This window comes from Orycteropus afer, unplaced genomic scaffold, assembly GCF_000298275.1.
Source record: "Orycteropus afer afer isolate SDZICR_OR568_19922 unplaced genomic scaffold, OryAfe1.0 scaffold00398, whole genome shotgun sequence".
In the NCBI taxonomy this organism is placed as follows: domain Eukaryota; kingdom Metazoa; phylum Chordata; class Mammalia; order Tubulidentata; family Orycteropodidae; genus Orycteropus; species Orycteropus afer.
Window position 1 is genome coordinate 696,487 of NW_006921985.1, and position 27,300 is coordinate 723,786.

At 51.2% G+C, this 27,300-nt stretch overlaps 1 protein-coding gene and 1 non-coding gene across 2 annotated transcripts in view; both read left to right on the plus strand.

The window, feature by feature from the left end:
* The window catches only part of NSD2 (nuclear receptor binding SET domain protein 2), a 69,840-nt gene extending 43,024 nt beyond the window's left edge, over nt 1-26,816 (plus strand). The window contains exons 9-22 of the mRNA XM_042782631.1: nt 934-1,058; nt 12,295-12,426; nt 13,705-13,828; nt 15,177-15,377; nt 16,348-16,527; nt 16,784-16,940; nt 17,083-17,288; nt 19,096-19,199; nt 20,592-20,861; nt 21,759-21,875; nt 23,617-23,758; nt 24,087-24,193; nt 25,435-25,639; nt 26,545-26,816. Of these exons, the coding sequence (XP_042638565.1) occupies nt 934-1,058; nt 12,295-12,426; nt 13,705-13,828; nt 15,177-15,377; nt 16,348-16,527; nt 16,784-16,940; nt 17,083-17,288; nt 19,096-19,199; nt 20,592-20,861; nt 21,759-21,875; nt 23,617-23,758; nt 24,087-24,193; nt 25,435-25,639; nt 26,545-26,816 (2,342 nt within the window). The remainder of the gene's footprint in view (nt 1-933; nt 1,059-12,294; nt 12,427-13,704; nt 13,829-15,176; nt 15,378-16,347; nt 16,528-16,783; nt 16,941-17,082; nt 17,289-19,095; nt 19,200-20,591; nt 20,862-21,758; nt 21,876-23,616; nt 23,759-24,086; nt 24,194-25,434; nt 25,640-26,544) is intronic.
* Nucleotides 23,416-23,539, plus strand: LOC122151348. Its single transcript, XR_006164112.1, has one exon.
* Nucleotides 26,817-27,300: the final 484 nt, after the last annotated feature.

Here is a 27,300-nt window from a genome sequence, read left to right on the forward strand (position 1 = left end):
AAGTGAAGGCTGGGAAGACTCTGCTTTCGTTGCTCTTCGTGAGGTGCTGTCCTGTAAACAGGCGAGGAAAGCGTTCACGACCCCTTCTCTTCTGTACACACCTTTGTGAGCAGTTGGGAACTGAGACCTAACCGTGTACATTTTGGGACAGACATGAAGGGATTGTTTTAGTTTAAGTGTGATACTGGGATTGTGGTTAGATTTTAGAAATACAGACTCATCTGTTGTGGATGAAATGATATGTGTTGGTGGGGTTTGCTTCAGAATAAGCTAGGAGGGGGACTAAGGACTGGGTGAGGAGGGCATTAGTGACTCTGGGTCAGTGGTTGTGGGGGCCTGGTAGTGGGTATGTGGGGTTCGTGCTACAGTGTGTCTGCTTTGTTTGTATTCAGATTGTCCCATGATAAAAAAGAGTTAAGCCCTCTTTATAACAAAACACAAGCATACTGCCACTGAGTCAGATCCGACTCATAATGACCCCTCCTTGGGTTTCCAAGGCAGTATCACTATAGAAGTAGATTGCCCAGCCTTCTTTCTGAGGAGTGGCTGGTAGGTTTCAACCTCCAGCCTTCTGGTTAGCAGTCTGATGCCTTAGGCACTAGTCCACCAGAACACCTCTTTATGTCAAAGCAACCCAAAAAGACATCTTTTGTTGTTATGTGCCATTGCGTTGGACCCAACTCATAGCGACTCCTCCTTGGGTTTCCGGGCTGGTATCACTGTGGAAGTAGATTGTGCCTAACCTTCCTTCCAAGGAGTGGCTGGTGGGTTTGAATTGCCAGCTTTCTGGTTAGCAATCAAGTGCCTTAGGCATTACGCTACCAGAGCTCCCAAAAGACATAGTAGAGGTTCATTTATCAGAGGGGTGACTTTAAAGCAGTAGAGACTGAGAATTTATGAATTTAAACTTTACTTTATAAAATTATCTTACAGCAACGAAAAATCTGTCCGATGCGTGCAAACCACTGAAGAAGCGGAATCGAGCTCCCACGGCAGCACCTTCAACTCTCGGGTTTAGCAAAAGTTCATCTCCTTCCACATCCTTAACTGAGAATGAGGTAAAATAACAATACTAATGATAACGGGGGCCTTCGTCGGGAGGCCGTTTAGTTAATCATGTGAGGTGTGAGTGAAGGTCAGACTTCACGAGGTAACACTCGTGTCTCCATAAATGGTGGGGAGGTACAGTTCCCCAGACTCTCTGAAATTTATGAAGTGGAAAAGATCACAATTTCAGCCCATTTGACCACGTCAGATACCCTTCCCCCCATGTCTGTGTAAACGTGTATGTGCATACCTCAGCAGTGAAGCAGTTTAATTGTTCTGGAAACCTGTCTTGACGATTGTATGGTTTATGTAGCAATCACACTGTGATTTTTCACGCGAAAGTCAGTTGCTTTGGTCTCTATAACACCGTTGTGTCAGTTGAGCTGACATTGGTCACTGTGGACTCAAAGCGGGTGGGTCAAGTGCTGCTTCCAGGCCCAGGTTCAGGGAGGACACAGGCGGTCCCTTCAACCCATGCATCTCGTAGCTATGGGCCCTGGTGTTGGCTCCTGTCACATTTTGACATACTCTTAGGTATTTAAGTGTCGAGATGAATCAAAACTACAATTGTAATAAGACTCCTGTTTTCTGGACTTGCAAAATATATAACAAAAGAATAACTTTTTGAGGCTGTTATTGGCCATTGTTGTAACCTGCCATCTAGACTTCATGATCAAACCTAAGGACTTTACCATTGCTAAAAATGAAACAAACAAAAAAACAGCCTTGGACTGCAGACAGGATACTTTGTTTTTCAGAGCTAGTTTTTGATTTCTGGAGCTTACATTCGAGTTTTAAGTTCTCTTTTTTCCCTGTGGTTCCGTTTTCCTCATTAGAAATGAGTCCTATTTCTAGAACTGCATACTATTCACAAGACGTTACCTTCGGCATTTTGGGGACAGAGTAGTGAGATGGAGTGGACAGGCCCCTCACTGCCTGTTGGCCCAGAAGTAGCCAATCCTGTCCTGGGCTCTGCCACAGTAGGGACAGAGCCTGGTCACTCTCTGTCTCAGCCTCAGTCCTTCCTGTGTAACTCTAGGAGGTGGGCCTTTCTGGCATCTGAGGGGCTTCTGGCTCTCAAGGTCAGTGACGTAGTAATGGGGAGGAAGTGCCCAGAGGGCACCGTGGCTCCTGTTCTGAACCCTCAAGGCGGGTGGTGATGGACGTCGAGATTGCTCCTAGCATGGGCTGCTCTTCATGGTGAGATGTCTCTCATATGCGTGGGACGGGGGCTTCCTTCCAGGTTGATACATTAGGTAACTTTGAACATTTCTTATCTTTGGGCATATTCAAGAAAATGTGGTAAGAATTCCCTCACTTGTAGCTCATGGAAACACGAATTATATACAAATAACCAGAGTAGAAAATTAAATGAACGGTGGTCCACAGTTCCAGTAATGAGGGTTCGAAACACAAGGTTCTAGTTCTGTAGATACTTCACTTAAGTTGACTTCTTTGTTAAAAAAACAAAAATGTAGATGAGTTTTTCTTGCATTTACTTTGGCCCACTTACACTGTTGTCAGATAAAATAGAAAGAGGAACCTGAGGCCACTGAAATCTTGACTGTTGTTGCTGACATCAGCTGTGGGTATTAAAGGCTCTGCCTTAGAATAGCGAAGAGTGGGGCTCACGTGGCGAGGGGCAAGGTAAATATAAGTGTAGCAAGGTTTAATGTGATGTTTCTGGCTCGACCTTTTTCTGAACTTGGGAAGACTTAGATGAAGCCTGTCTTAATCACTAGACTTAATTGATTTTTAATTCTTTACAGTGTGAGAGGTTGGTTGGTTGATTATAAAAATCTACAGAAGTCTCACCCTGAGTTTTGAAAGTGAGGCACAGAATCTCATAGGCATTCTATGCCTTATATAAAGACATAGGAATCACTAGGCCTTTTCTATTGGGTCCCCTTCATTGCTTTATATAAACTGTTCCTTAGAGTTCATTTTACAGAATTATACTTTTGATTAAAATAACTTGAGACAAAGGAAAAGACTTGTCTGTTATGTCTATTGTAGATACTTACAGTGTACACACTGCCTAATGCCTTTCAGCACGTGAGTGACAAGTGGTGTTGCAGAGAAAGAAACCTGTAAATAGTCTAGCCCACTTCGATAGCAGTTAGATGACTGAGGGCTTCCTGTTTGTCAGGGTTCGGGGTGCTGTAGGTATATATTTTCTTAGTCACATTTGATTGAAATAAGAATTTCCTTAAAGTTGTTATTTCAAGACATTCTAGGTCACACTCTGCCTTCAGTTCTTCTCAAAAGGGTGTATGTGATAAATGAAGGTTATGTTGGAACGATGGTGACATTGTTTTACGTCACCCTCATGAAGAGACTAGACTAAAATTCCACACGTGCATGACAAAGACCTGAGAAGGAATTAATGTGATTTAAGTGTTTTGTAACTTCATTTCTTATTCCCTTAGTAGAGCAAATTCTTATTTTTTTCGCCTTCACTGGTAACAGCTTTTATGGGAGCCCACATCAGTCAAGTTGGATTTGAACTCAGCTGCAATGCACTGCACTTAACAGGCTGTAATATTCCAAGATGTCTGCTGCAAGTGGTGTCTCACCGTGTACACTAAATGACATTGCTTTCACAGCCATTTATGGAAGACGTGTGGTAATCTGGTTACTGGTATTCATAAACACACACAATGAAGAAAACAGATAACAAATTTTAAGACCAAGGTAAGATACCTAATCAAGGTCATTGAATCAGTCACATTCATCTCATAATAAAAACACATTCATATTCCAACGATTGATGTAGAATTCCAGCGGGAAAGGGCGCCATTGACTCATGCGCTGCCTTAGACCTGTGGCCGTGGCCCCACACAGAAGGCAGTTCATCTTGTTAGAGGTAATTTTGCTCTCTTAGTTTATAACTTACTGCATTTTTCTTGGAAGAAAAAAAAAATGTCAGCATCTGTACCTTCAGAAACAAAAACAGCACACGTTAGAAGGAGTACTTGTCAAATATTCTCATTGCCAATGAAATGTATTCAGAACTGTAGATATTAAACTAATTTACAACATGAAAGCAGGAAGGGTTTTGATTCTGTCCTTTTTTACTAAACAGTTTTACTATGATACTAGAAATTGTAAATTTTTAGAAAAAAATCTCATTTGCAGTATCATTGTGAGCCATTGAAGTCCAGCCTTTTTTTTTTCAGTAGCTGCTCTGGGGGTACCGTAACCAGGTGGTGTACACCAGGCAGTTCAGCAGTCGCTTCCTTAGAGCATTAGCTGTCAGGTGTAGATGTCTTAGTCTTGGATGACCAGCCTGGCCTCATGCCCCAGGGTTTCCGCATGTTTGCATGGTGAAGAAGTTTCACTTACCCTTCAGCTCACAGAGCAGGGTGCGTGCTATTCATGTTGCTATGTTAATAGCACGCAGTTCACCCCCAGCAGACTCTTCAGGTGTGTTTTACCTTTAATGAAAGTTTCTGACTAATCCTTTTGTTCTAAATCATCAAGTAATGTAACGCATGTAAACACTTAGGGTGCCTGGCGCCTTGCAAGGACTCAGTGGTTTGCTGTTGTGACAATAATGGTTATAACAATAAAAATAATAAAATCACCATCATTACATTTTTATCCAAAAGTATAGATTTTGCTTTGGCATGAAGAGCGATTCTCCTGACTCCATTATGCACGTGGGGGTAAAATAAACTTAGAAGCGGCAGAACACGGGGCTTGGTTGTGCTGCCAGCATTTTTAGGGGACTGGATGGTGTGGCTGATGGCTGGTTGGGCTGCTCTGTTGGCTCTGCTCAAGTGTGGTGGAAGTACGGTATCAGATGGTGAGGAGCATTCTACATCATGGTATTTCAGATGGACGTGAAGAAGAGTAAATTGGGAATTTTAGTCACTAAATTTGAAAAATGTGGAAGGAGGTAGTTGGTGTCAAAATGGCCCTGGTGTGGGAGACAGGCTACATATAACCTGAAATGCTTTTGGCCAGAATAGAGGGGTTTCATTTGAAATTACAGCATGATGAATTTTGAATGGTTGGCCAACCAGCTGGCCGACAGGTGGCAGCATAACCCTGTGCTCTAGTGGGTTGGAAGGGCACACGAGGGGTCAGTGCTTTCTTCTCTGTAGTGGAGACAGTGGAAGGCTTCAGTTGACTGAGAGCAAGACCACAGAACAACATCAGAGTAGCATCAGTGAGCACAAAGGGGCATGGAAAGTGGAGAGGGACGGGGGTGGGAACCACTGTGTTTCTCAACCAGGAGAGATGTTGTCCTCGGGCCCCGGGGAAAGTGAGTGAGGAGCAGGCTCAGGTGGACTCGACGTCCTGCGATGAGAGGGACAGTCTCCCGCTCCAAATACCAGTAGTGGCCTCACTGGGGAGCACTGGCAGGCAGAGGGACAGACCATTCCAGGGAGGGGTCGTCTCGGCTTCCCGAGGAGCAGAGTTGGAAGGGTCATTGGTTGAAAGAGCTTACAGTCCAGCACTAGTTTGTCCATGATTCATCATGCTACTAATTTAAAATGGAATTCCTTCATTTCCTCAGAAAGTCAAAATGAAACATTCTCGTCTAAGACAGTTGAAGTGTCTGTTGTTGAGATGGGCTTTGCTTAGCCATCCATAGAGTCATATAATGGTTCCATTTGATTCCCTTCCTCACATCTGCCCTAAACCACAGTATACCTGGTGAGGGAGAAGGCTGTTAAGAAGGAGTGCTCTAAACCTGAGGCATTCACAAGGCAGGAGGACCTATTGGAGTGTAGAAGAGTTTAGATTATCAATGTTTAAAAAGCACTGTGCTGTAACAGAGTGGTGCCTTGACGTGAGGGCACCGGGCTGGCCAGCAGTTGAAGTCCTGCATGGTTTCTCTAAGACAGATCCAGGAGCCATGTAGGGTGGGTTGTTTATGCATCTGCTGCTAAAACTGCCCATCTGCTCCTGAGAGATTTCTGCGTCTCTCATGGGTCTGTCTGCAGAGGTTAACACAAAAGTTAAATGTCTTTTCTTCAGTGGTGGTAACTTGAAGTATAGTTGCATCTCAACCATCTCTTTTACCTGGAAATAACCACAAGAAACCTGTGTGAAGCATCATGATGGGAAACAGAGTTTCCTACCACAGAGGTAGAGGGCAGCTCCGTGGGGTGAATGAAGGCGTCCCCGGCGGAGGCTAGGACAAGGCATTTGGCCCACCTCCCACGAGGATTAGCCCACCTGATGAAGAGCTTCCTAGGTGACCGCCCTGAGGTCCCCTCAACTTCACATTTTTCTCATTCTGTGGTTTCTGTTGCAGCAGTTCACTCAGAAGCGTAAGATGTTCTTAGGGAGTTCTCAAGAGTTTTGGGGAGCCAGACAAGGGAGACACTTACATGATTGGGGACTTTGATAGGTGAAAAAAGGAGAGGTGAGCAGGGGAGAAAATTATGTGAGACCTGAACTGTCAATAACATGTTTGTTACATCCATAGTCTCTTTGACCCTTGGCTGCTTGCTAAAGATTTGCAACCAAAGGTGTGTGAGGCTGGCCAGATTGGAGGGGCAGTGTAGGGCAGACTTCGGCCCCTAGGTGGCACCTTCACCACCTGCCGAGTGTCTGGCAGTAGAACAGTTCTTTCAAAGAGAAGAGCGGATCACAAATTAGCATCTAGTCCGCCCCCAAAGTTAACCCGCTCTCTGTATGGTGGTGGTGCTGGTTGTCAGGTGCCGTCGAGTTGTCTCCGACTCACAACCACCCCGTGCAGAACAGAAGCAAACCCTGCCGGGTCCTGTGCCAGCTTCACAATCCTTGTTCTGCCTGAGCCCACTGTTGAAGCCACTGTGTCAGTCCATCTTGTTGAGAGCCTTCCCCTTTTCCGATGACCTTCTGCTTTACCGAGTATGACACCCTTCTCCAGGAATAACAAAAAAACTTCCTGGAGGGGGTCCTCGGCCCCACGCCCCTCGAGAGTGGGCTGGCACGCCGGGGGTGCGGCCTGTGGGTGGTGCTTTGTCCGTAGTGTTGGTTGCCATGGTGCTCTGAGCATTTCTGGATGGAAGGACGGCCCTTTGCTCATTTGATCCGATTGTGTAGAAAACAAAAACTTGGATTCTCTGGTGACTGACATAAAGCCACCTTGAGAAAATGATTCTCTGGACAGGCCTGAGCTCAGCTAGCAGGTTCGTGTGAGCAGCCTCTCCCCTGCCAGCAGGCCGTTTGCTTGACCGTGGGAGGTGGGCTCTTGGCAGACGCGCTGCGTTCCTCACTGTGTGGTTTCTGACCTGGCACACTTGTCCAGCACCCCAGCCTCTGTAGATGGTGAGTCCGTTGTCCAGTGCTTTTCTGTCTGGGAGACTTAGACACGAGGCGTGTTGGAGGGCCCTTTGGACTTAGTAGGAAACTGTGGCATTTTATGGTTTAAAAATCAATCGATTCACCGCTGGTTTACAATTTATAACAAAAAGGCATTGCTTGGGGCTGCTCACTGGTTTGTTGTGAGTCTTAGTGGTGGGAATGTTTTTAGCAACTCTTCAGTTACTGCTTTCTTCTTCTTCTTCTTCTTTTTTTTTTAAGATAGATACTGATGCCTGCATCTTTCAGGACTTTTGGTCAGTGAAATTGATAGTGATCCCTTTAGGCACTTTTTTAAGGAGCTCTGATGGTACAATGTTAAAGGCAGAAGGTTGGCAGTTCAAACACCAGCCACTCCTCAGAAGGAAGATAGTAAATCTTCTCTAAAGATTTACTGCCTGGGAAACCCAGTGGGGGTCGCTGTGAGTTGGAGTCAACTCGACGGTGGTGGGATGTTGAGGCGCTGTTTTACTGTGTTCCCTTGTTGTGGTGCTGTTGTTAGGTGACGCTGAGTCGGCGCCGACGCGCAGCCACCCTGCGTACAGCAGAGCGAAACCTTGCCCGGCCCTGCATCAGCCTCACCGTTCTTGCTGTAGCTGGGCCCATCGTGGCAGCCACTTCCTGCCAGTGGTGGGGAATGGCTGTCCTGAGTGGGTGGAGGACCCCCTTCAGCCGTGGGTGGGGAAGGGGAGGGGCACGGCTCTGTTGGGGCGTTGTCACCATATCACCATCTACAGCGGTGCTCCGGTGCTGGGTTTCAGAACCCTACTCCCTAGACCTCATCTCCTTAAATACTTTTGTAACTAAATGGTTACACTTCAGATCCAAATATGTCATTTTTTTCTTGCCTGTTTTGAGTGGGACTATATGCATAGGCTCTGCTTTTTTCTTGCTTACAACTTTTAGCCTAACCAGCCAGGGATGTTTCATCTTAAAAGAAGTGACTCTGCAGGGGGTGGGGGTCACCTCTCAGCCTGGTGAGGTGTGTTCCCCACCGAAAGCAGTTGTGGCAGCAGGGGACGCTTAAGTATGTCCCCCACCGAAGGCAGTTGTGGTGGCAGGGGATGGGTAGGCTAGATGTTAGGCTAGGTGGGCTCCTCCTCTTTCCAGGTCCTACAAACAGTGCACAGGTCCCTCCTCAACCCCTCCACACAGCATGGCCACCGCTGAGGATATGGTCGGTCACACCCGCGACTGGCTGACGCTCACTGCCAACCTCCTAGAGGGGGTTTGATTACCCAGAAGGCTGTGGGTTAGAGAAGGAGTCACGTGTGAAGCACGGCAGTGTCTTATGAACAGAAGGTCCCTAGTATTCCCAATGACACAGACCCTGTCTTAACCCTAGAACTCAGGGGCAGCTGGGAAGAGTCTAGTCTGCATAACCCAGAAGGGTCACTTTACCGAAAATCATTATGAACTGTAGTTTCAGGTGACAGATAACTAATTTAAAAGTTAATTCTCCTTTCATACTTGACTGTGATGTTAACTTGAAAGATGTGTTTGAGATGATTTGATACAAAGCTCATTAACTATGCTGAGCACAACATTCTTCTTATTTGTGAACCCGAAACGCTGTGTATTTCTAGCCAGTTTCTTCTTTAAAGAAGCGTAACTTGATCACTAGAGTAATCATGCTGGTGTATAGAGATATTTATTGTTGGAGGTCTGTGATTGTATTCAAAAATGTTATCCTACTCAACCTGTGAAGGGATTTCTTTTGCCAAAAAGTTACATTCCATCTGTATGACTTTGCTGAGAGGCCTAGGGGACTGGCTTCCAGTCATAGAGCCTTGGACCTGACTGCACTCTGCATGGGCATCCCATTCTGAGTGGTGGCACTGGCTCCAGATGGTAGCGCTCTCTCTCACTCTCTCTCTCTCTCTCTCTCTCACACACACACACACACACACACACAACACTAGGTCACATCACAGTAATGTCACTGGGAAAAGCCCCTCTCCTGTGTGGTAGGGGAGACCTAGTGGTGCAGTAGTGTAGCACTTGGCTATTAACAGAAAGATCGGCTGTTCAAACCTTCCAGCTGCTCCACGGGAGAAAGATGTGGCAGTCTGCTCCCACAAAGGTGACAGCCTGGGGAACCCTGTGGGGCCATTCTGTTTGCCCTGTGTAGTTGCTACGAGTCAGAACTGATTCGACAGCACACCGCAGCAACGGTACGTGTGAAGGAAACATACTCCTTGCCCCTAAAGTACTGTATTACTCAGGCAAATGGGCAAGCTGATGTTCATAACAATGAGAAACAGTCACCGAAGTACGTTCGGACTCAAGAACAGGAACTGAGCTGCTCAGAAGGCAGTGCTGCAGGGCGGCTTGGTAACTGGAAAGCGGCAGTGTAGGGCAACACCCCCGTCTTCGATTCATTCAGTTACTACATTTTTCTTTCTCCATATGCATCCTGTTGGATATGGAATAGGTGATAAATGTCCTATACTGAGCTTTGGGACTGTGTGGATGGGACCATACAGGTGAATTTGTCGTGTTCAAAATGGCATCTCGGAGTAAGTAACATCACCTGGTGCATGTGGCGGTGGAATCTGCAACTGGAGTGATGAAGGCACGCTTGTGGTGATGCCCCTTTGCGCACGTGGCTCTGCCTTGTGGGTGGCTGGCGGGTGGAGAGCCGTTGGATCCTGACTGTGTGCGAGGTGTCTGTCCAGTAGTGAGAGGGGTGTGGTGGGCTAAAGTCAGACTATTCGCCCTTGATGTGTCGACTGTAACCTTGTAAGGTTTCTCCACACCTGTGACTCTGTATGTATCCCAGACCTCGACCAGGAAACCAGCCCTGTGTCTTTGCATTGCTATCCCACTCAGAATATGTATTCACTGTTCATTTTCTCAAACAGACTTTGTTAACTTAGGAAGTATCTCCAAGTGGAAACGTGCTAACTTTTTCTGTAAATCTGAAATAAAAGGTGCTGTTCCTTCCTCTGACCCAGGACTGGTCTGTGTTTTCTGTCTTTCTCTCCGTGCATTTTTTCTTTTGTAGCTTTTGGATTTGCTGCAGCCACACTGAGGGGAGAAGGTGGGTTGGTGGACAGAGCCCTGGGCGTGCTCCCCTTGAGCCCTGTTGAAGACTCGCTTTCCGTGTGCCTCGGTCTCTCTCTCAGGCATCTGGGCCACCTGTGGGCGGCCATCTGGGCTGCTCACGAGTGGGACCCTGGCCAGACAGTGTGGCCGCCTGACGCCCCCAGCTCCCTGAGCACCCCTCCAGGCTTGCCTCAGAAGTGCGCAACACCTCACCCTTGACTCCGTGTTTGGTGGACATGCTAGGTTTGGGTTTGAACTCTGAGCGTTGTCTCAGGTCGCCTTCTTGACCCTTCTCCCCAACACTAAGGCGTAGGAGGCAAGCTGGCGGGCGGGGGAGGGGCTGTGGACCCCCCCATGGTTCTGCCCCAGCAGCCTCTGGGGACAAAACCTCAGCATGTGACTCCACTCCAGTTCAGTGTTTGCTAATGCTGCCGTTTCCCTCTTCCTGGAAAAGGTGAGGAAATCAAAACTTCAGGACCACTTTTTCTTACTACTTTGTGTCAGTAAGGGATGTGTCGGGGGCAAGAGTAGGGGAACCAGGGCAGTGAGTCCACACACCACTGCCTACCCCACAGTGAACAGTCAGAGTCCATAAAGGACCGTGCAGAAGCCAGCTCCTTACTGCTGCCCCAAGGAGAGCGGAGGGCGAGAGCAGTGGGCAGAGAGAAAAGCCCACTGTCATGCCGACGTTCAGTCTGCACAACTTCCTGTGTTGCCGGGTGTTTCCTGCAGCTTCCTGTCATTTCAATGGACTAAGTCTGGAAAGAGCTCATTGATAAGGCCTGAGAGTTGGTCGGACAGCCTGGTTTTTCCAGCTTTGTGTCCGTCCGCGCGTGGCGGGCCTGGGACAGTCACTTGTTGCTGTGGCTGTCAGGTGTCTAGGAAAAGGTGCTTCACGTGCCTGCTCTACTCCCACCACCAAAACTCCGCTCTCAACCTTTATTTCCAGGGCTTTATCGCAATTAAAAACCAAGTGCATCTTTTTTTTTCTTTTTTTAAAAGAAAACCCAAGCTTAGTAGGTGAGGGTTTCCTATTTTAGCCATTTAAACACTGATGCTGCTGGTCACATGACAGTGAGGAGGTAGCCCAGTTCTAATCTCTGTTGGATGGAGGAGAAACACGGAAGGAAGGAACTCCCGTTGGCCAGGCCCTGCATTTGCTCAAGGAGCCCATGTCTTTCTCCCAGGCCTTCACTTCCACTCAGATGTTTCCAGCGAAGGCAAGTGGTACCTTGCCTTCCACACTTCACCTCTCTGGTGAGGAGTGAGTGAGTGAACTGTGAAATGTCTAACAGTAGACAGGCACGGGGGGAAAGGAGAGAAACAGGACAGCTCGACCTACAGGCACCAGGAATTTGGGAAGCTGGGTGTCACGGCCTTTGGGCCAGTGCTGTGCGCTGCAGGGGCTCCTGAGCTTGCTGGCAGAGCTTCTACCACAGCAGTGAGAGAGGAGCAGGAGCCTCTTAGGGGCCTGCCTCCAGGACTGCGTCTCCGTTCCTCCCGGCATCTCATTGATTTGCTGTTAACGTGTTTCTCTTACCTTAAAGTAGTCGGACCTAAAGAGATCGGGTAAGAGCAGTCACAGTTCTCAATCTGGAACCTAGTCTTAGTTCACTCACTGGAACAAATTGGGTTTTCATAAACATCATTTCACTTCTAAGGGGTAATCAGAGAATGTGAAATCTGCATCCTCAAACACAGATATGTACCAAACCTCCAGCAGAATAAAGTCGGCTTTCGATTCCCAGCACAGCTGACGTGGCAGATTGTGTCCCCACAACAGCCAGTTGAGGATGGCCAGTCAGAACGTAGTTAGCAGTAAGGAGCTGTCTCTGAGGCACTGTCATGCCCACTGCTTTCCAGCACTCAACTATCATCTGCATCCTTCATCTCCAGGTCTCGGACGGCCCCGGAGACGAGCCCTCAGAGTCCCCGGATGAGAGTGCAGATGAGACACAGACTGAAGTGTCTGTCTCATCTAAGAAGTCGGAGCGAGGCCTGGCAGCCAAAAAGGAGTGTGTGTGCCAGGTAAGTGGGAAAGTGGCAGTTGCCAGGTTATGGAGTCAGCTTGGGCTCTGGGCTGGCAAATGGATCATCCCTCTCCCCTGCGGACCCCTCCCTGTCCCACTCACTGAATTTTGCTTTGAAGGGGCTAAGCTGCCAGCAGAACCCTTGGGTTAAGCTGCTTTGACGGACACCATTCCTTCACGTATAGCATGTGTATCATATATAAGGAGCCCTGGCAGTGCAGTGGTTGAGTGCTCAGCTGCTAACCAAAAGGTTGATGGTTCAGACCTACCCAGCTGCTCCATGGGAGAAAGAAGTGGCAGCCAACTTCTGTGAAGATGGCTGCTGGGTGCCATTTGGTCTATTCCAATTCATAGCAATCCCGTGTAACAGAATAGAGCTACCCCATGTGGTTTTCTTGGCTGTAATCTCTATGGGAGCAGATCACCAGGTTTTTCTCCCACAGCCACTGTGTAGGTTTGAACCACCAGCCTTCTGATTAGCAGCTGAGCACTTAACCGTTGCACCCCCAGAGCTGCTTCTGTAAAGAAAGCAAAGGGGTCACTATGAGTTGAAATTGACTCGAGGCCCCTCACAGCAGCGTCTCCCACACGTCAGGTGTGATTGTATACATGCCCATGCACGTACACATACATTCACCTGTACTTTTTAAAGTGTACAAAAAAATCTATGGTTGGAAGAGTTGAGGTGCCAGCTAGTGACGGTGTTTTGTGTCACTGGCACTGGGTTGTGGGTTGAGATGGCTGTCACCAGAGTTGTGGTCCATTGCAGTGATCTGGTCCGTCTTGGTGAGGCAGCTGGGCACAGTGGTTAGCACCTGGGTCAGTGTCCTGGCTCGGTTGTACCCTCACACTAGGACCTTGGGCAGGTTACTTCACCTCTCTCTGCCCAGCCTTTCCCCAGGGCTCCTGAAAGTCCACACACAGGCAGCTTGGCACCTGTCGCAGTGTTGGATGGCTTTTGATTTCTGATAACTGTGCTGTGGTTTTTTTTGATTTTCAAATCTGATTGGAAGTATCTTGAACGCATCCTTTAGGGCTTCAGTCTTGCTTCTTGTACAGTTGGTGAGAGCCATCTTTGTGCCATTCGCCCTCTATCTTTGACACGATACTGTCCTTGCTGTGGGCTCTGCACAGGCCGGAGTGCCCCCGGTGCAGTGTGAGTAGCAGAACTGGGATGCCCACCACTGGAGATGGACGAGATGAAGCCGTTTCCCTCGTAGGCCAGAGGAAGCTGTGTGCAGTGTCGCTTCGCTGACCGTCCCTTCTGTCCCTGCAGCTGTGTGAGAAGACCGGCAGCCTCTTGCTGTGCGAAGGCCCCTGCTGTGGAGCTTTCCACCTCTCCTGCCTCGGGCTTTCCCGGAGACCAGAAGGGAGATTCACCTGCAGTGAATGTACTTCAGGCAAGTTCTGTTCTTGCTCTTAGGGCTTGTTCCCCAGGGCATGCTGCTGAGTGTGTCAGGTCACCTTGGAGCACTGTGGAGTCCTCCCTAGCTCCCAGTGTGACGTGCGCTGGTCTGCATTCCCAGAAGCACCAGCCGCTTGCTTTCTGTCGCAGACCTGGGCCGTTAGCAGACACTCCCTGTTTGCCTGTCTCCATGCTTCAGCTGGCCTCCCAGAAGCACTGGCCCTGCACCATGGGCCTTTCCACTCCTCGCAGCCCCAACCCTTGGTTCTCTGACTGCCCTCCTCTTCCAGGTGGTAGGCATTACTCCTTGACTGAGAGTATGCTACCAGAAAGCTCAGTGAGGCAAGGGGCAGAGCAGCAGATAGTAGAGCCTGGAATCTGAGGACCTGAGTTGAACTCACTGTAGTTGCTTTGGCCTTCAGCCACTTGGGCCCCAGAATTCTGTTTGTGAGGCAGCCGTCAGGCACATGGCCATTCCAGAGAGCCAGGCAAAGACAGGTACCTGTGCCCGGACTCCAGGAACCTGTGCTCCTAACACAGTGCCCTATCAACTGCAGAGCACTGATGGTCATAGGGATAGGCAGTGTTTACAAATACGCCGTGTGCATCTGAGCTTCAGTCCCAACAGAGGACAAGCAGATCAGACTCCTGCTGCGTGCTCAGCATTTTTGTTCTGCTGCCACGTTCCCACATCCGAGGTCTCCCTCGGCACCTGGGTGAATGCTGGGCAGACACACCTCAGCTGCAGCCCCTCCTGTCCCTGATGGGCTTGAAATTCTTGACTCTGGTCAGAAGTCCTGGGATCAGACGGCATCTGGAGTCTTAGAGTTGCTCTAAACCAAGGCTTAGTTGCCTGCAATTATGAGTGAGTTCACACGGAGTACAAGTGGTTCCTCACAGGCCTGACAGTTGGCTGACTGTTTTCAAGATGAGGAGAAAAGCCTTTCTTCAGAGGCATCCTTTTCTTCAAGCTTGTGCCGATTAGTGTGGGCTGTCTCCTCCCAGTCTGAGTAGTAAGACTTTCCTGTGTTTTAGGTGAAGCTGGAGCTTAAACCGCAGCAAGGTAACCCTTGTTGTCTGGATTTTTTTCTGAAGGACGTTGGGCCTAGTCAGAGACCAGTCACTTAGCAACATGGGCCGCCTCCGAGAGAGGTGCTCAGGGGCTTCAATTCCAGTCGCTTAGCAACACGGGCCACCTCAGAGAGAGGGGCTCAGGGGCTATGATTCCAATCCTGAGCAACACAGGCTGCCTCAGAGAGAGGTGCTTGGTCCTAGGGCTTAGGAACCACAATTTAATTCTTGTTCTTCTCATCTCTCTCCACCCTTTTCTTTACCGTTGTTAGGGATGCACTCGTGTTTCGTGTGTAAGGAGAACAAGACAGATGTTAAGCGCTGTGTTGTGTCTCAGTGTGGAAAATTTTACCATGAAGCTTGTGTGAGAAAATACCCTCTTACTGTGTTTGAAAGTCGGGGCTTTCGTTGTCCTCTCCACAGTTGTGTGACCTGTCATGTTTCAAACCCTTCAAATCCAAGACCATCAAAAGGTACAGATGAACCTCTCACAGCTTCGTGTTTGTTTCACTTTGGTCGGTCACATAGGTGCTCTGGAAGGTGGGTGTGGTAGCTCAGCTGCTGGGTGTGTCACAAAAGAGGGCCACCTTCAGTTCTGCTGTAGAGTAACAGTTGTTGGATCAGGGTTGCTCTTTGACAGAGGACCTGCCCTCGTTCTCCTTCCTTCCCATTCTAAGTACACTGTAAAGATCCTTCATTTAGGGGAGGAGAGACCATTTAAATCAATCAGATGACATCTACATTATTTAATGCTGAGGGTGAGATTGAGGATGGCTGGTTAACACTGGGTCTCAACCAGGGGCCAGCTTGCCCTCCGGGGAACATTTGGCAATGTTTGGGGATGTTTTGGAGGCATGCTACTGGCATTTAGTGGGTGGAAGTGGGGGATGCTGCTAAGCTTCCTGTAAGGCACAGAAGAGCCCCCCACAAAGAATGATCTGGCCCAGAACGTCAGCAGTGCCCAGCCTGAGAAACATTGAGTTTTCTGTTTTATAATGTAGAGCTTTCCCACAAAGTTTTTTGAAGCTTTTTGAGAAAGCCTATTTTCATGGCAGGAGCTCTGGTAGCATAGTGGCTAAAAGCACTTGACTGCTAACCAGAAGGCTGGCGGTCAAACCCACCAGCCACTCCTCGGAAGGAAGGTTGGGCAATCCTACTTCCGTAGTGATACTGCCTCAGAAACCCAAGGAGGGGTCGCTATGAGTCGGGGCCGACTCGACGGCACATAACAACAACAACAACATTTTCATGGCATCTATTAAACGTGCTTTGCCCTCCCCATCCTAGATATTTATCTCTCAGGCACCTCACATTTATGGCAGTGCTAACATTCCAGATTGCTGGTGGCTCAGTGAGTGTCAGGGGCCCTGTTCACTGTGGCGGGATCAGTGTGCTTGTGCGGATTCTCTGGTGGGTCCTTTGACAGCATGTGTCTGCCTCCAGGTAAAATGATGCGCTGTGTCCGCTGCCCTGTTGCCTACCACGGAGGAGATGCTTGCTTAGCAGCGGGATGTTCGGTGATTGCGTCCAACAGCATTATCTGCACGGGTCACTTCACTGCCCGGAAGGGGAAGAGGCACCACACGCATGTCAACGTGAGCTGGTGCTTCGTGTGCTCCAAAGGTGAGGTCCGGCGGGCACCTGCACGGCACCCTGCTGTCTGTGTGCAGAAGGCGGTCCTCTGCTTGGTTCCCTTGCTGGGTTAGTGTGCATCTTACAGCTGCTGCTTAACACAGACCTCTGAAGACAGGCCCAGTACTGGCTTCAGTCTTTTTCCAGGCTTTTACTGCTATTCATAATGGTTTCCGTAGTTTCATATTTAGTTGTCTGCTCAGCCTCCCTGTAGTAGACCAGTGCTAAGCCCCGCCCCCTTTTGCAGGGGGGAGCCTTCTGTGCTGCGAGTCCTGCCCGGCAGCCTTCCACCCTGATTGCCTGAACATCGAGATGCCTGACGGCAGCTGGTTCTGCAATGACTGCCGGGTTGGCAAGAAGCTACACTTCCAGGACATCATTTGGGTTAAACTTGGGAACTACAGGTGTGAGACGTAGACTCATATGCTTGCTTCTCTGCCTTTTCTAGTTAATGTGTTCATTTCACTGTAGATTAAAGTACTTAAAGTAATGAAGTGTTGCTGTCTCTGAAGAGTCTGTGAACCCTGTTTTTAATATTTATAATAGATGGTGGCCGGCAGAAGTTTGCCATCCCAAAAATGTCCCCCCAAATATTCAGAAAATGAAGCACGAGATTGGAGAATTTCCTGTGTTTTTCTTTGGGTCTAAAGATTATTACTGGACACATCAGGCGCGAGTCTTCCCATACATGGAGGGCGATCGGGGCAGCAGATACCAAGGAGTTAAAGGAATTGGAAAAGTCTTCAAAAACGGTACAGTGACACAAAATTATAATACAGCGTTTTCTGGATAGAAAATGAAACAGTGCCCTCTGTGTGCAGTTTGTTAATCCTTATGTTTGGTTTCTGAAAATGTGATCTCTGTACAAACTACTGGAGTTAAGCATTGCATCTATGCTTTTAAATTACAAGAGACTAAGTCTGCAGATTGATTTGTTGTGTAAGATGTACTTTTTACTAACATAAAATGTTGGTTTGTGACTAATTGCATTAAAATGCGCTAAATCTGATTTTTAAGAAGCTATTCTTAGTGTTAACTCACAGATTGTGTCATAGCTTGCTCTCACATTGATGGACATCTAGAGGCCTCTTTCCTGCTGTGTAGAACTTGGGCACCAGGGCTTGTTTTCACTCGTTTTACTGTTCAGCAGACTCGGATCAAGCACCAGGTGCCTCTCCCCATGCTAGGTATGGACAGGTAAACAGGATGCTCTGTCTCCGGTTCTACAGCCAGTGTCGGGGCAGAGTCAGGACAGTGTGATGTGGCCAGCCGAGCGAGACTGAGGCTTGGGTGAGACACAGAGATGTGCCTGCTTCCCAGAGGAAGTGGCACTCACATTGGGTCCAGGATGAGTGAGGACAGCAGGGAGCTGGTGGCATGCATACCTGGCTGCTCAGGGCAGCAGGGAGCTGCAGCACACACACACGAGCACTCGGCACCAGGGGGCTGAGCGTGCACACACACACACGGCTGCTCAGAGAAGCAGGGAGCTATAGCACACACACATGGCCAGTCAGGGCGTTTGGGAGCTGCACCACACACACATGGCTGGCAGGGCAGCCAGGAGCCGCAGCACACCACACGGCCGCTCAGGGAGAGTGATGCTCTGTCACAGGCAGAGGCCGAGAAAGGGAGCCCAGCTGACGGTGCACTCCATGCTGCAGGCTGCCTGTGCTGGGAGTGGGGAGGAGGCCTTCCTGAGCCTGTCTCCCCTCTGGCTCCTCAGCACACAAATGATACCTAGAGGTCTGAATGAGAATGAGTTGGCCTTTATGCAAAGGGATGGGAATTGAGAGGTAGACTAACACGTCCCTGGTTATAGCCATCTCTAAGTGTTGAAGTCTGGCCTCAACTAGTGCACGTCCTGTTGGTCTGGAGTCTGTAGAGCAGTATGCCTTCATGACCCACTGCCAAGGGCAGGTTTGCGGGACATGGGCTCTTGGAACTTCAGCTGCTTGTTTTTGCTAGAGCCACTTGTTCACCCGTCAGAGACCTTTTCCTCTTTGAAGTGAGTAAGATTGCATTTTTGTTTTCTATCTTAGGATAAAGGTGCTCTGGTGGTTAAAGCATTTGGCTGCCAATCAGAATGTCGGCAGTTCGAACTCACCACCCTCTCTGTGGGAGAAAGATAGGGTAGTCTGCTTCCGTAAAGATTGACAGCCTTGGGAATTCTGCGAGACAGCTCTGCGGGGTCCTGTAGGGTTGTTACCAGTGGGAATTGACTCAACAGCCGTAATTTTTTTTAGTCTTAGCATAAGTGAGTCCTAAATACTGATGCCTAGTACTTTGTCCTGAAATCCCTGTGGAGGATGGGGCACTGTTGGGAGTCCCCACCCAACAGAAACCTGTCCCTGGGGAGGCCTCCCAGGCCAAGCTGGTGTCCAGCAGCTTCCAAGGGCTCTTTGAGCATTCTTCTGTTCAAAATGCCTTGTAGTATCACAGTGGAAACTAGAGATAACACTTACTGGTGAAGTGAAAATGTAAACTATTAAAAAATAGAGTTGAACAGGGAGATATATATTAACTGAAATTCTCACTAGTTCCTCACTGACGTTTTAGCGCTGCAGGAAGCTGAAGCTCGCTTTCGAGAAATCAGACTCCAGAGGGAAGCCCGAGAGACCCAGGAGAATGAGCGCAAACCCCCTCCTTACAAGCACATTAAGGTGACCTTGTGGAGCAGCGCGCGTGCACACACGGTGGAGTGGTTGCGGCAGGAACCGTACATGCGGTCAGGCCTGCGGGCCCAGCAGCACCAGGCCGCACCTGCACCTGTGCACCTGGTGCGGAGGCTGCACAGGAAGCCCTGGGCAGATGCAGCAACAGCTGCCCCCCGAGAGCTGCCCCTTGTCCCCAGTGCAGTGGGCAGCAAGGCCTTCAGGGGCCTTGAAATGGGAGGTGTGGTTTGATGGCCAGAGAGGGGCTGGCATGACAGTACACACCAGACCACCTGAAACAGAAGGGGCTGAGACTGAACCCTGTCCGAGTGCTGGGGACCAACTTGGACAGAAGATGGTCACCTGACTGCTTATTGGACGTAGGGCCCCTGATTGTCCTGTCCTTATGGAAGCCCATGTTCACCCTGGTGGCCACAAGCCCTGGTAGGAGGCCCATTCTTGCCCCTCCTCACGTGCAAGCTTAGGTTCTCCTGCTGGGCCAGTCCTGCACACCTTTGTCCTGACAGCAGGCAGGGCTCACTGAGGTGGCACCGCCCATGCTGCCGCCACCTCCCCCGCCAGCCAGCTCAAGAGCTCAGCCTCCTGCTTTTCCAGGGCTGTAGCGAGGCCCTGTGGTGTAAGGAAAGGCTCTCTGCATCTCAGACTTCTTAGGGATGGATTCCCAGAAATGGAATCACTGGATCAAAGAACATGACAGTCTTTAGAGTCCTCAGACATGTTTCCAGATTACTGTCTCAAGGGCTGCGTCAGTTGCACCCCAACAGCCTGTTAAGGGAACATCTTTTCCCACATCTCAGAATCACCCGTTTCTGTCTGTTGATTTTATTCTTTCTGTTGCTGTTCTTCCATGAGTGTTAAACCGCAGGCTTCATGAGGCAGGACGGTGCCTGCCACTCCCCACGTGTCCCGTCCTCCTGCTCTCTGGTCCCGAACGGGTGGGTGTGTGTTGCCGAGCGAGTGCTCCCATGCACTGTCTGCTGGACACCCAGCAGTACATGGGCCTGCGTTTTCTCTCAATCTCACAGCAGCCTTTGTGGATAAGTGTTAGCTCTCCTTCATACATGAGAGTCACAGACGCTAAGCTGAGGTAGGGGCTTCACACTCCAGTCCCTTAGAGCCTCCAGGCCAGGGGCTTTCCTGTCACTGCTGTGATAAGTTGGCAGAGAGGAGTTACCTCCAGGACTGGGAGAAGGGCTGTTGTCATAAGTATATGGGCTATATGACTCCCTTCCCCCCCAGTGTCCCAGCTGGGCTCTGATGTTTAGAGACCTTGTGCATGGCCAGGAGCTGGAGTAGGGTGGGGGTAGGAGTGGGGCCAGAGAGGTCAGGAAGGCTTTACATGCAGCGTGTATGGGTTAAGGCGCTGTTTTGCCTTTGCAGGTGAATAAGCCGTACGGGAGAGTTCAGATCTACACAGCTGATATTTCTGAAATTCCTAAGTGCAACTGTAAGCCCACCGATGAAAACCCATGTGGCTTTGATTCAGAGTGTTTGAACAGGATGTTGATGTTCGAGTGCCACCCCCAGGTGTGCCCTGCGGGCGAGTACTGTCAGAACCAGTGCTTCACCAAGCGCCAGTACCCTGAGACCAAGATCATTAAGACTGAGGGCAAAGGCTGGGGCCTGGTCGCCAAGAGGGACATCAAAAAGGTGGGCTGTGGTGGCCTTCCTCCTTCTCTTATTGACATCGAGGTTCACCCAAGGAGCCACTTAGATCTGTTTACTCTGTGTTTATGTTCAGGTCATACGGGCTTTAAAAATATTGTCCTGAATGTTATAAAACAGTGTACGTTACATGGCAGATCTGTCAAAGCAGAAGTCACTTGTCTTCAGTCAGAATTCTGGTGCTACCTGTAGGAAATGACAGATTTAGAAAGTCACAGTTTTCCTAAGACTAGCAGCCAGGATGCTCAGGACCCAGCACCTAGCACGTGGCGGCCAGACGAGGACGACGGTCCCAGAGAGGCCAGAACGCACTTAGACGGCAGTGCCAGAGGCCCTTAGGCACAGCCCTCTCCCAGTCAAGGTCCAAGTCCAGTCGTCCATAGAGATGCACAGAGTGGCTAGTTCTGTGGCCCCAGGGCTGGGCCAGCACGGGAGAGGGTAACCCTGACAGCAGTCTTAGCTCGGGGACTGCTTTCAGACACGGGCCCCAGCAGTCTGCCCTCTGCCCCCCGGGTTGCTGACAGGTTGGACTGTTTTTCTCTTAGGCCTGTCAGGTTCTTTCCCAATCTTCTCCCTGTGAGGGATACGGACACCTGAGTGGTGAGTTAGGTGGAGGTCTGGAGGGGGTCCCACACAGTGCTCTCAGGAGCCTGGACGTGGAGCAGTGAGAATGTGGCTGCTTTAAGAATAACTAGCATGGATTATTCGTTGACAGCCTTTATTTATACAAATTATATGCAGTCATTTAGGCTTCTTTTAAGTCGTAAGGACTTTGCAGATCATCCCCACTCTGATGGTACTGGGTCCGGGTGCAGAGGCCCGAGCTTTGGCCCTAGCGGTCGGTCAGTAGGCCCCTTACTGTCGCACCCTTCTGCCTCCCAGGGAGAATTTGTGAATGAGTATGTCGGCGAGCTGATCGACGAAGAGGAGTGCATGGCGAGAATTAAATACGCACACGAGAATGACATCACTCACTTCTACATGCTCACGATAGACAAGGTAACACGGGCTGGGCCACAGCACGGCCCTGTGGCTCCCTTCCAGGCAGCAAGGCCTGCGGGGCGCTGACCGTCGTGGCACTGCACAGCCTCGGCACCGTCGCCATGGTGCCCTAAATAACGCAGCACCCACATGAGGGTGGCGTCCCGGGGGTGCAGACGGTTAACACTCGGTGGCTGCTAACCAGCCGGGTAGATGTGGGGGCCTACCAAGGAGGGCCTCAGAATGGAGGCCTGCTACCTGACAAGTCAGCCATGGGGGGAACTTGAGCGGGTCTCCCTGACAGACGTGGGGTTGGGGAGCGCATCTCCCTGCCACACGCAGGGGAGCTAGCATCTCTGATGCACCCAGGGGGAGCAGGTTTCCCTGACACGCTTGGGGGCACCCTGAGTCAGGCTCACCTCAACAGCAACTGATGGACAAAGATGAGCTGTGACGGCCTCTTCCAGGGACCTGACCGCTTCTCATACCAAGTCAGGTGGGAAGGCTGTCATAGCTAGTCACAGCCCTCAATGCACAGAGCAAAGATCAGTAAGACAGCTGCAGAAGTTTTGAGCCAGAAAAGATAGTATAAACAAAGTTAAAATTCAAATGGGACAGGGCCAGACTGCAGGTGCCCTTCCAACCCCCTATTTCTCTAAGGGCTAAGTCCACACCACCTTTCACCTCCAGTGTGTCAGTGATGCTCTCTGGAGGCTTGCTCACTGCTGTGGTCTCAAAGGTCAGGGTTCCTCTGGTCCCCCAACAGGCTGGAGGGTCCTTACAGCTCTGCTTTCCAGGCCATGCTGAGGAACATTGCAGAGACCCTGGTGTGCCCCCGTGGCCTGTCTTTCCATGGTGTCATAGGAGTTGTGTGAGCTATGCACTAAAGACGGGTGTGTTGACGTGTTTATTTACAGCCGCTCACGTGAGTTTCCATGAGTTCACAGATGTGATGGCTTTATGTGGCCTTTTAAGTACCTCCTCACTGCCTCTCCAGGCCACTGGTATCTGCAGCCTGCTTTGTGTCCCTCCCACCTGCCCGGGCACGCACATACCCCCTGGGAATCTAAGCCGCTGTGTTCTGCAGACGGAGCCACCGGTGTGCGAGTCCCCGTCTGTGTTTCTCACTTCTAGGAGGGAGCCCACTCGTGTGGGTGCAGAGCTGGGCTAGGCTCTGGACAGGGTTGTGGGAGTCTGATGACAGGACACACGCATGTGTATTTGCACTGTTGCCACCATTCCTGTGGGCCGGCCCTCCCAACGTGTTCATCTGTCAGAACCAGGGACGTTGAGTGGGGTGCTGGCGTTTCCGTTGGTGTTCCCTCAGCTGCTCAGGAATGTGAGCATCTGGCCTTCACCGTTTGCTGCTGGGTTGCTCTTGGAGAATCATCGTTTCCTCGCCCACTTTTAATTGGGATCTTGGTCTTGTTCTTGTCAGAGTTCCTGTGGGCTGTTGGCACTCACCAGTCACGTGTGATTCTAAGATTTGTCCTGGCTCCTTTGCTTGCTCTCTGTTGGTGGTGGTTAGAAATGCTGGTTCCCTGACCTATTCTCACCGGCGCTCGCCATGGCTCGGTCCTTCCCATGTGGTCCTGACCTGCCTCAGTGAGCAAGAGAAAGAGGACTGATCTGGGGGTGTCCTGTCCGAGTGGCCACAGGATGCCACGGTTTTCAGTGCAACAAGCTCCCTACCCCGCGAGTCCCCCCTCGTGTGCTCAGCAGAGGTGCCTGTGTTCTGAGATGTGCATCTCCGCTGCAGGACCGCATAATCGACGCTGGCCCCAAAGGAAACTACTCCCGATTCATGAACCACAGTTGCCAGCCCAACTGCGAGACCCTCAAGTGGACGGTGAACGGTGACACGCGAGTCGGCCTGTTTGCCGTGTGTGACATACCTGCAGGTAGCGTGGCCTTGGGTGCACTGCTCAGCCCCCTCAGCCGTGTGGGCTCGGCCTGGCGCTCCATGTGGCTAATACCAAACAGGCTGTGGGCATGCACGTTCAGGGGTCAGGTTTGCTTTGAATCCCAACTTTACAAAGCAGAATAGAAAAGCCGCGGTATCCAGGACAGACGTGCAAAGCACAGAAACAGGTCTCATGCATGGGCCACGTATTCCTTCAGCATTATAGAAAGTTTTCTTCTGTGGGTCACCCTTCCTTGATGTTTAACAATGTTGGCATCACACAGAGGAGGCCCGTGTCTTAGCACAGCGTGTATCCTTCTCCCCAGGGACGGAGCTGACCTTTAATTACAACCTCGACTGTTTGGGCAATGAGAAGACCGTCTGTCGGTGTGGAGCCTCCAACTGTAGTGGATTCCTGGGCGATCGGCCAAAGGTACTGCCCTTGCCACTGTGTGTAGAAGGATCTGTGTATTTCAAAGCCAGGGCTGGCATTCAGACACCTGGGGACACTCCCTCATAGTGACTTGGTGCTGCGTGGGGGTATGCTGCTGCCCTGTCCACAATTTGCTGTTTGGTCCTGGCTGCCACCAGTCAGACTACACCTGAGGCCAGTGCCAGGGTAGGGGGTGTGTGTGGGGATGTGCTGGGGTATGGAGGCTGCTGACCAGACTGAGAGGAACCACCCGGGAGTCCTGTGCTGAGCCTCAGCAGGCTGGGAGAGGCCCTGGAAGGTGCAAGCTCAGTGAGCTTTCAGGCTGGAGCGAGTGAACGCCTACTGTTAGGCAGGGACATGGCTGCACTGCGCTGAGACTGGCCTGGTCTTCACCCTGTGGGTATGCAGCCTTTTTTCTGCTGGGTCACAGGGCGCCCTCTCCTGGGGTTTGTTAGTCAGTGTACTAGATTATCAGACCTAAGAAACAGAGAAGGCCAGTGCCCGCTGCCATGGCCCCAGGTGAAGGGGGATGAGGAGAGGGGCTTCAGGCAGCAGCTGGGGTCTGGACCGTCCAGGGAAGGGAGGCTGAGTTTTCCTGGGACGCGGTTGGGGTGTGGCATGGCATTTCACATCTACTACACACTTGGTGGGCAGCCTTAGCCGCTCTGGCCTGGTCTGTGCGGTTGGCACAGTGAGCAGGTTCCCTAGCAAGGTCCCTTCTGCACGCCGTGACAGACAGGATGGTGAGGCGCGGGGCTGGGAGCAGCGGCTGCTGGCGTGCCATCCCCTGGGCCGCTCACCACAGGCCAGTGCTGGGCAGACCGGCCGGAAGGCATGCGGCAGCCACCCCGCCCGCCCCGGAGGGGGCTCCTTTTGGGAGTCTGTCCCTGGGCTTTGTGACGGTTTTCAAACCACTGCTGCTTCAGCTGAGAGGGTCGTGTTGATCTCTTGCCTGCTCATGCCTTGATAATGAAACTCCCCAAGAACCCAGGATGCACCCTGTGGGTGGCCCGTGGGCCTGTCTGCTGTCAGCAGAGCTCGTTTTTCTGTCTGTGTTCGGCTCTTGGTATTCAGTAAGTGAAGTTGAGGAAACGCTGGCTGAGTGCCCCATCATGCCAAGGGCTCCAGAGTCCACTCGCTGGGTCTTCCCACCCTTGTCTGGCTCTCTCTAGCTGGCCTCTTACTGTTGCTTCAGTCTGTCGCGCTTTCGCTAAACCAGCTGTGTTTTGTTCCTCCCCTAGACCTCCGCGTCCCTGTCTTCAGATGAGAAGGGCAAAAAGATGAAGAAGAAAGCCAGAAGGCGTCGGACAAAGGGCGACGGCAAGAAGGTGTCCGAGGATGAGTGCTTCCGCTGCGGTGACGGGGGCCAGCTGGTGCTGTGTGACCGCAAGTTCTGCACCAAGGCCTACCACCTCTCGTGCCTCGGGCTGGGCAAGCGGCCCTTTGGTGAGTGGCTGGGCAGCAGGCCCCCCATGTGCCACACCTCATCAGGTCATAAACTTGTCCCCGTGGGCTGTGAAGGCCCTCGACCCAGGGGAGTGAACGCTTCCCTTGTCCCAGAGGGTGAGTGTCCCTCACGTACATCAGTACCCACATCAAGTCTAGAGGACTGACCGAGAGAACGGACTGATGCAGACCTGCTGGGGCCCCGGGACCTCTGGGGCTTGCCGCCTGTGCCACTGATAGAGACCAAGAGCCACCTGGGGCAGGTGTGGGGGCAAGGCTCTGGGGCAGCCACTGGCTGACGGGAGGCCACAGCCTGGCCCTCTCCCCAGGAGGAAGTGGGTAGGCTTGGCCCAGACCACCACCATCCAACCTAGAGACTGGGGACTCCAGTGGGAATTGTTCACTATCATCTCAGAGGAAAACAAAGAGACCTTTGAACAAAGACAAAAAGGAAAAAGCTAAAAGAGAAGCCAGGAAACGCTTGACTATATGAAAGTACCTCTGCACGGTGGGAGCTGAACCACTAGTTAAGAGAGTGTCAGAACAGGGATGTTGGCAGTGAGCACGAGAGAGTGTCCACCCCACTTAACCAAGAACCCCCCTAAGTCAATGCCAAATAGACACAGAAGTGTTTGCAGAGCAGCAACCAGAATGGTCTGTGGGCACAGGCAGCGTCCAGATAAAGCAACTGGTGTCACCCCTGTGGCCGCCAGGGTGCGGGGCTGCGCAGCAGGCACGCCTGTGCCCCGGACGGGCTGGCCCTCTGCTCGGCGTCCCGGACAGCTGGGGCAGCAGCGTCCTGTTTCAATTTGCATGTATCTGGTTAGGCCTGGTTTCCTCCCGTGACCGCGTCAGCCATGCTGCCGTTCTCTCATTTACGGCTGTTGTTTTCTGCTTTGTTGCAGGAAAGTGGGAATGTCCTTGGCACCATTGTGACGTGTGTGGCAAACCTTCTACTTCGTTTTGCCACTTTTGTCCCAATTCTTTTTGCAAGGACCACCATGATGGGGCGGCCTTCAGCTCCACGCAGGACGGACGGCTCTACTGCTCGGAGCATGACGGGGGTGCTGAGTCGGTCAGAGGCGCCAAGACTGAGAGAGTCTGCCCGGCACCGATCCAGTGGAAAGGAAAGAGGAAGAGGCGGCGGGGTTGGCGGAGGGTCACCGAGGGCAAATAGCGCCTGGCGGCCTGGCCAGATCCAGGGCTGGTGGGCGGCCAGCCTGTGGGTAAAGGGCCGAGTGCAGGGCTGGCAGCAGGAGCCGGCCCTGCCCCGCGGCACTGGACAGGCCCCTGGGAGGGCGCGTCACCCCCTCCGAGCCACGTCAGCAGCACCTGCTGCCTCTGCACTGACGGCCAGCTCTGAGCCGCGCAGCTCACAGTGGCCCAGACAAAGCAGCCTCGCCCACAGCTCCACAGCCACACTTGAATCGAAGAATGTCAGGGTTCCCGCCCACTTTACTTTTCTAGGTTGAAGTTAAGGTTGAAGATTAATTGGCATATGAAATGGTTTTATCTTACCTGAGATGTACGGAAGAATAGTTTCCCTAAAGGATCGCTGTGAACTCTCACCCGAAGAACCTTCCTCGGTTTCTGCATCGCATCGCCGGACGCGGAGGCTCGGACCTCTGTCCTGGAGTCTTGGAAAGCCTGGTGCTGATCGT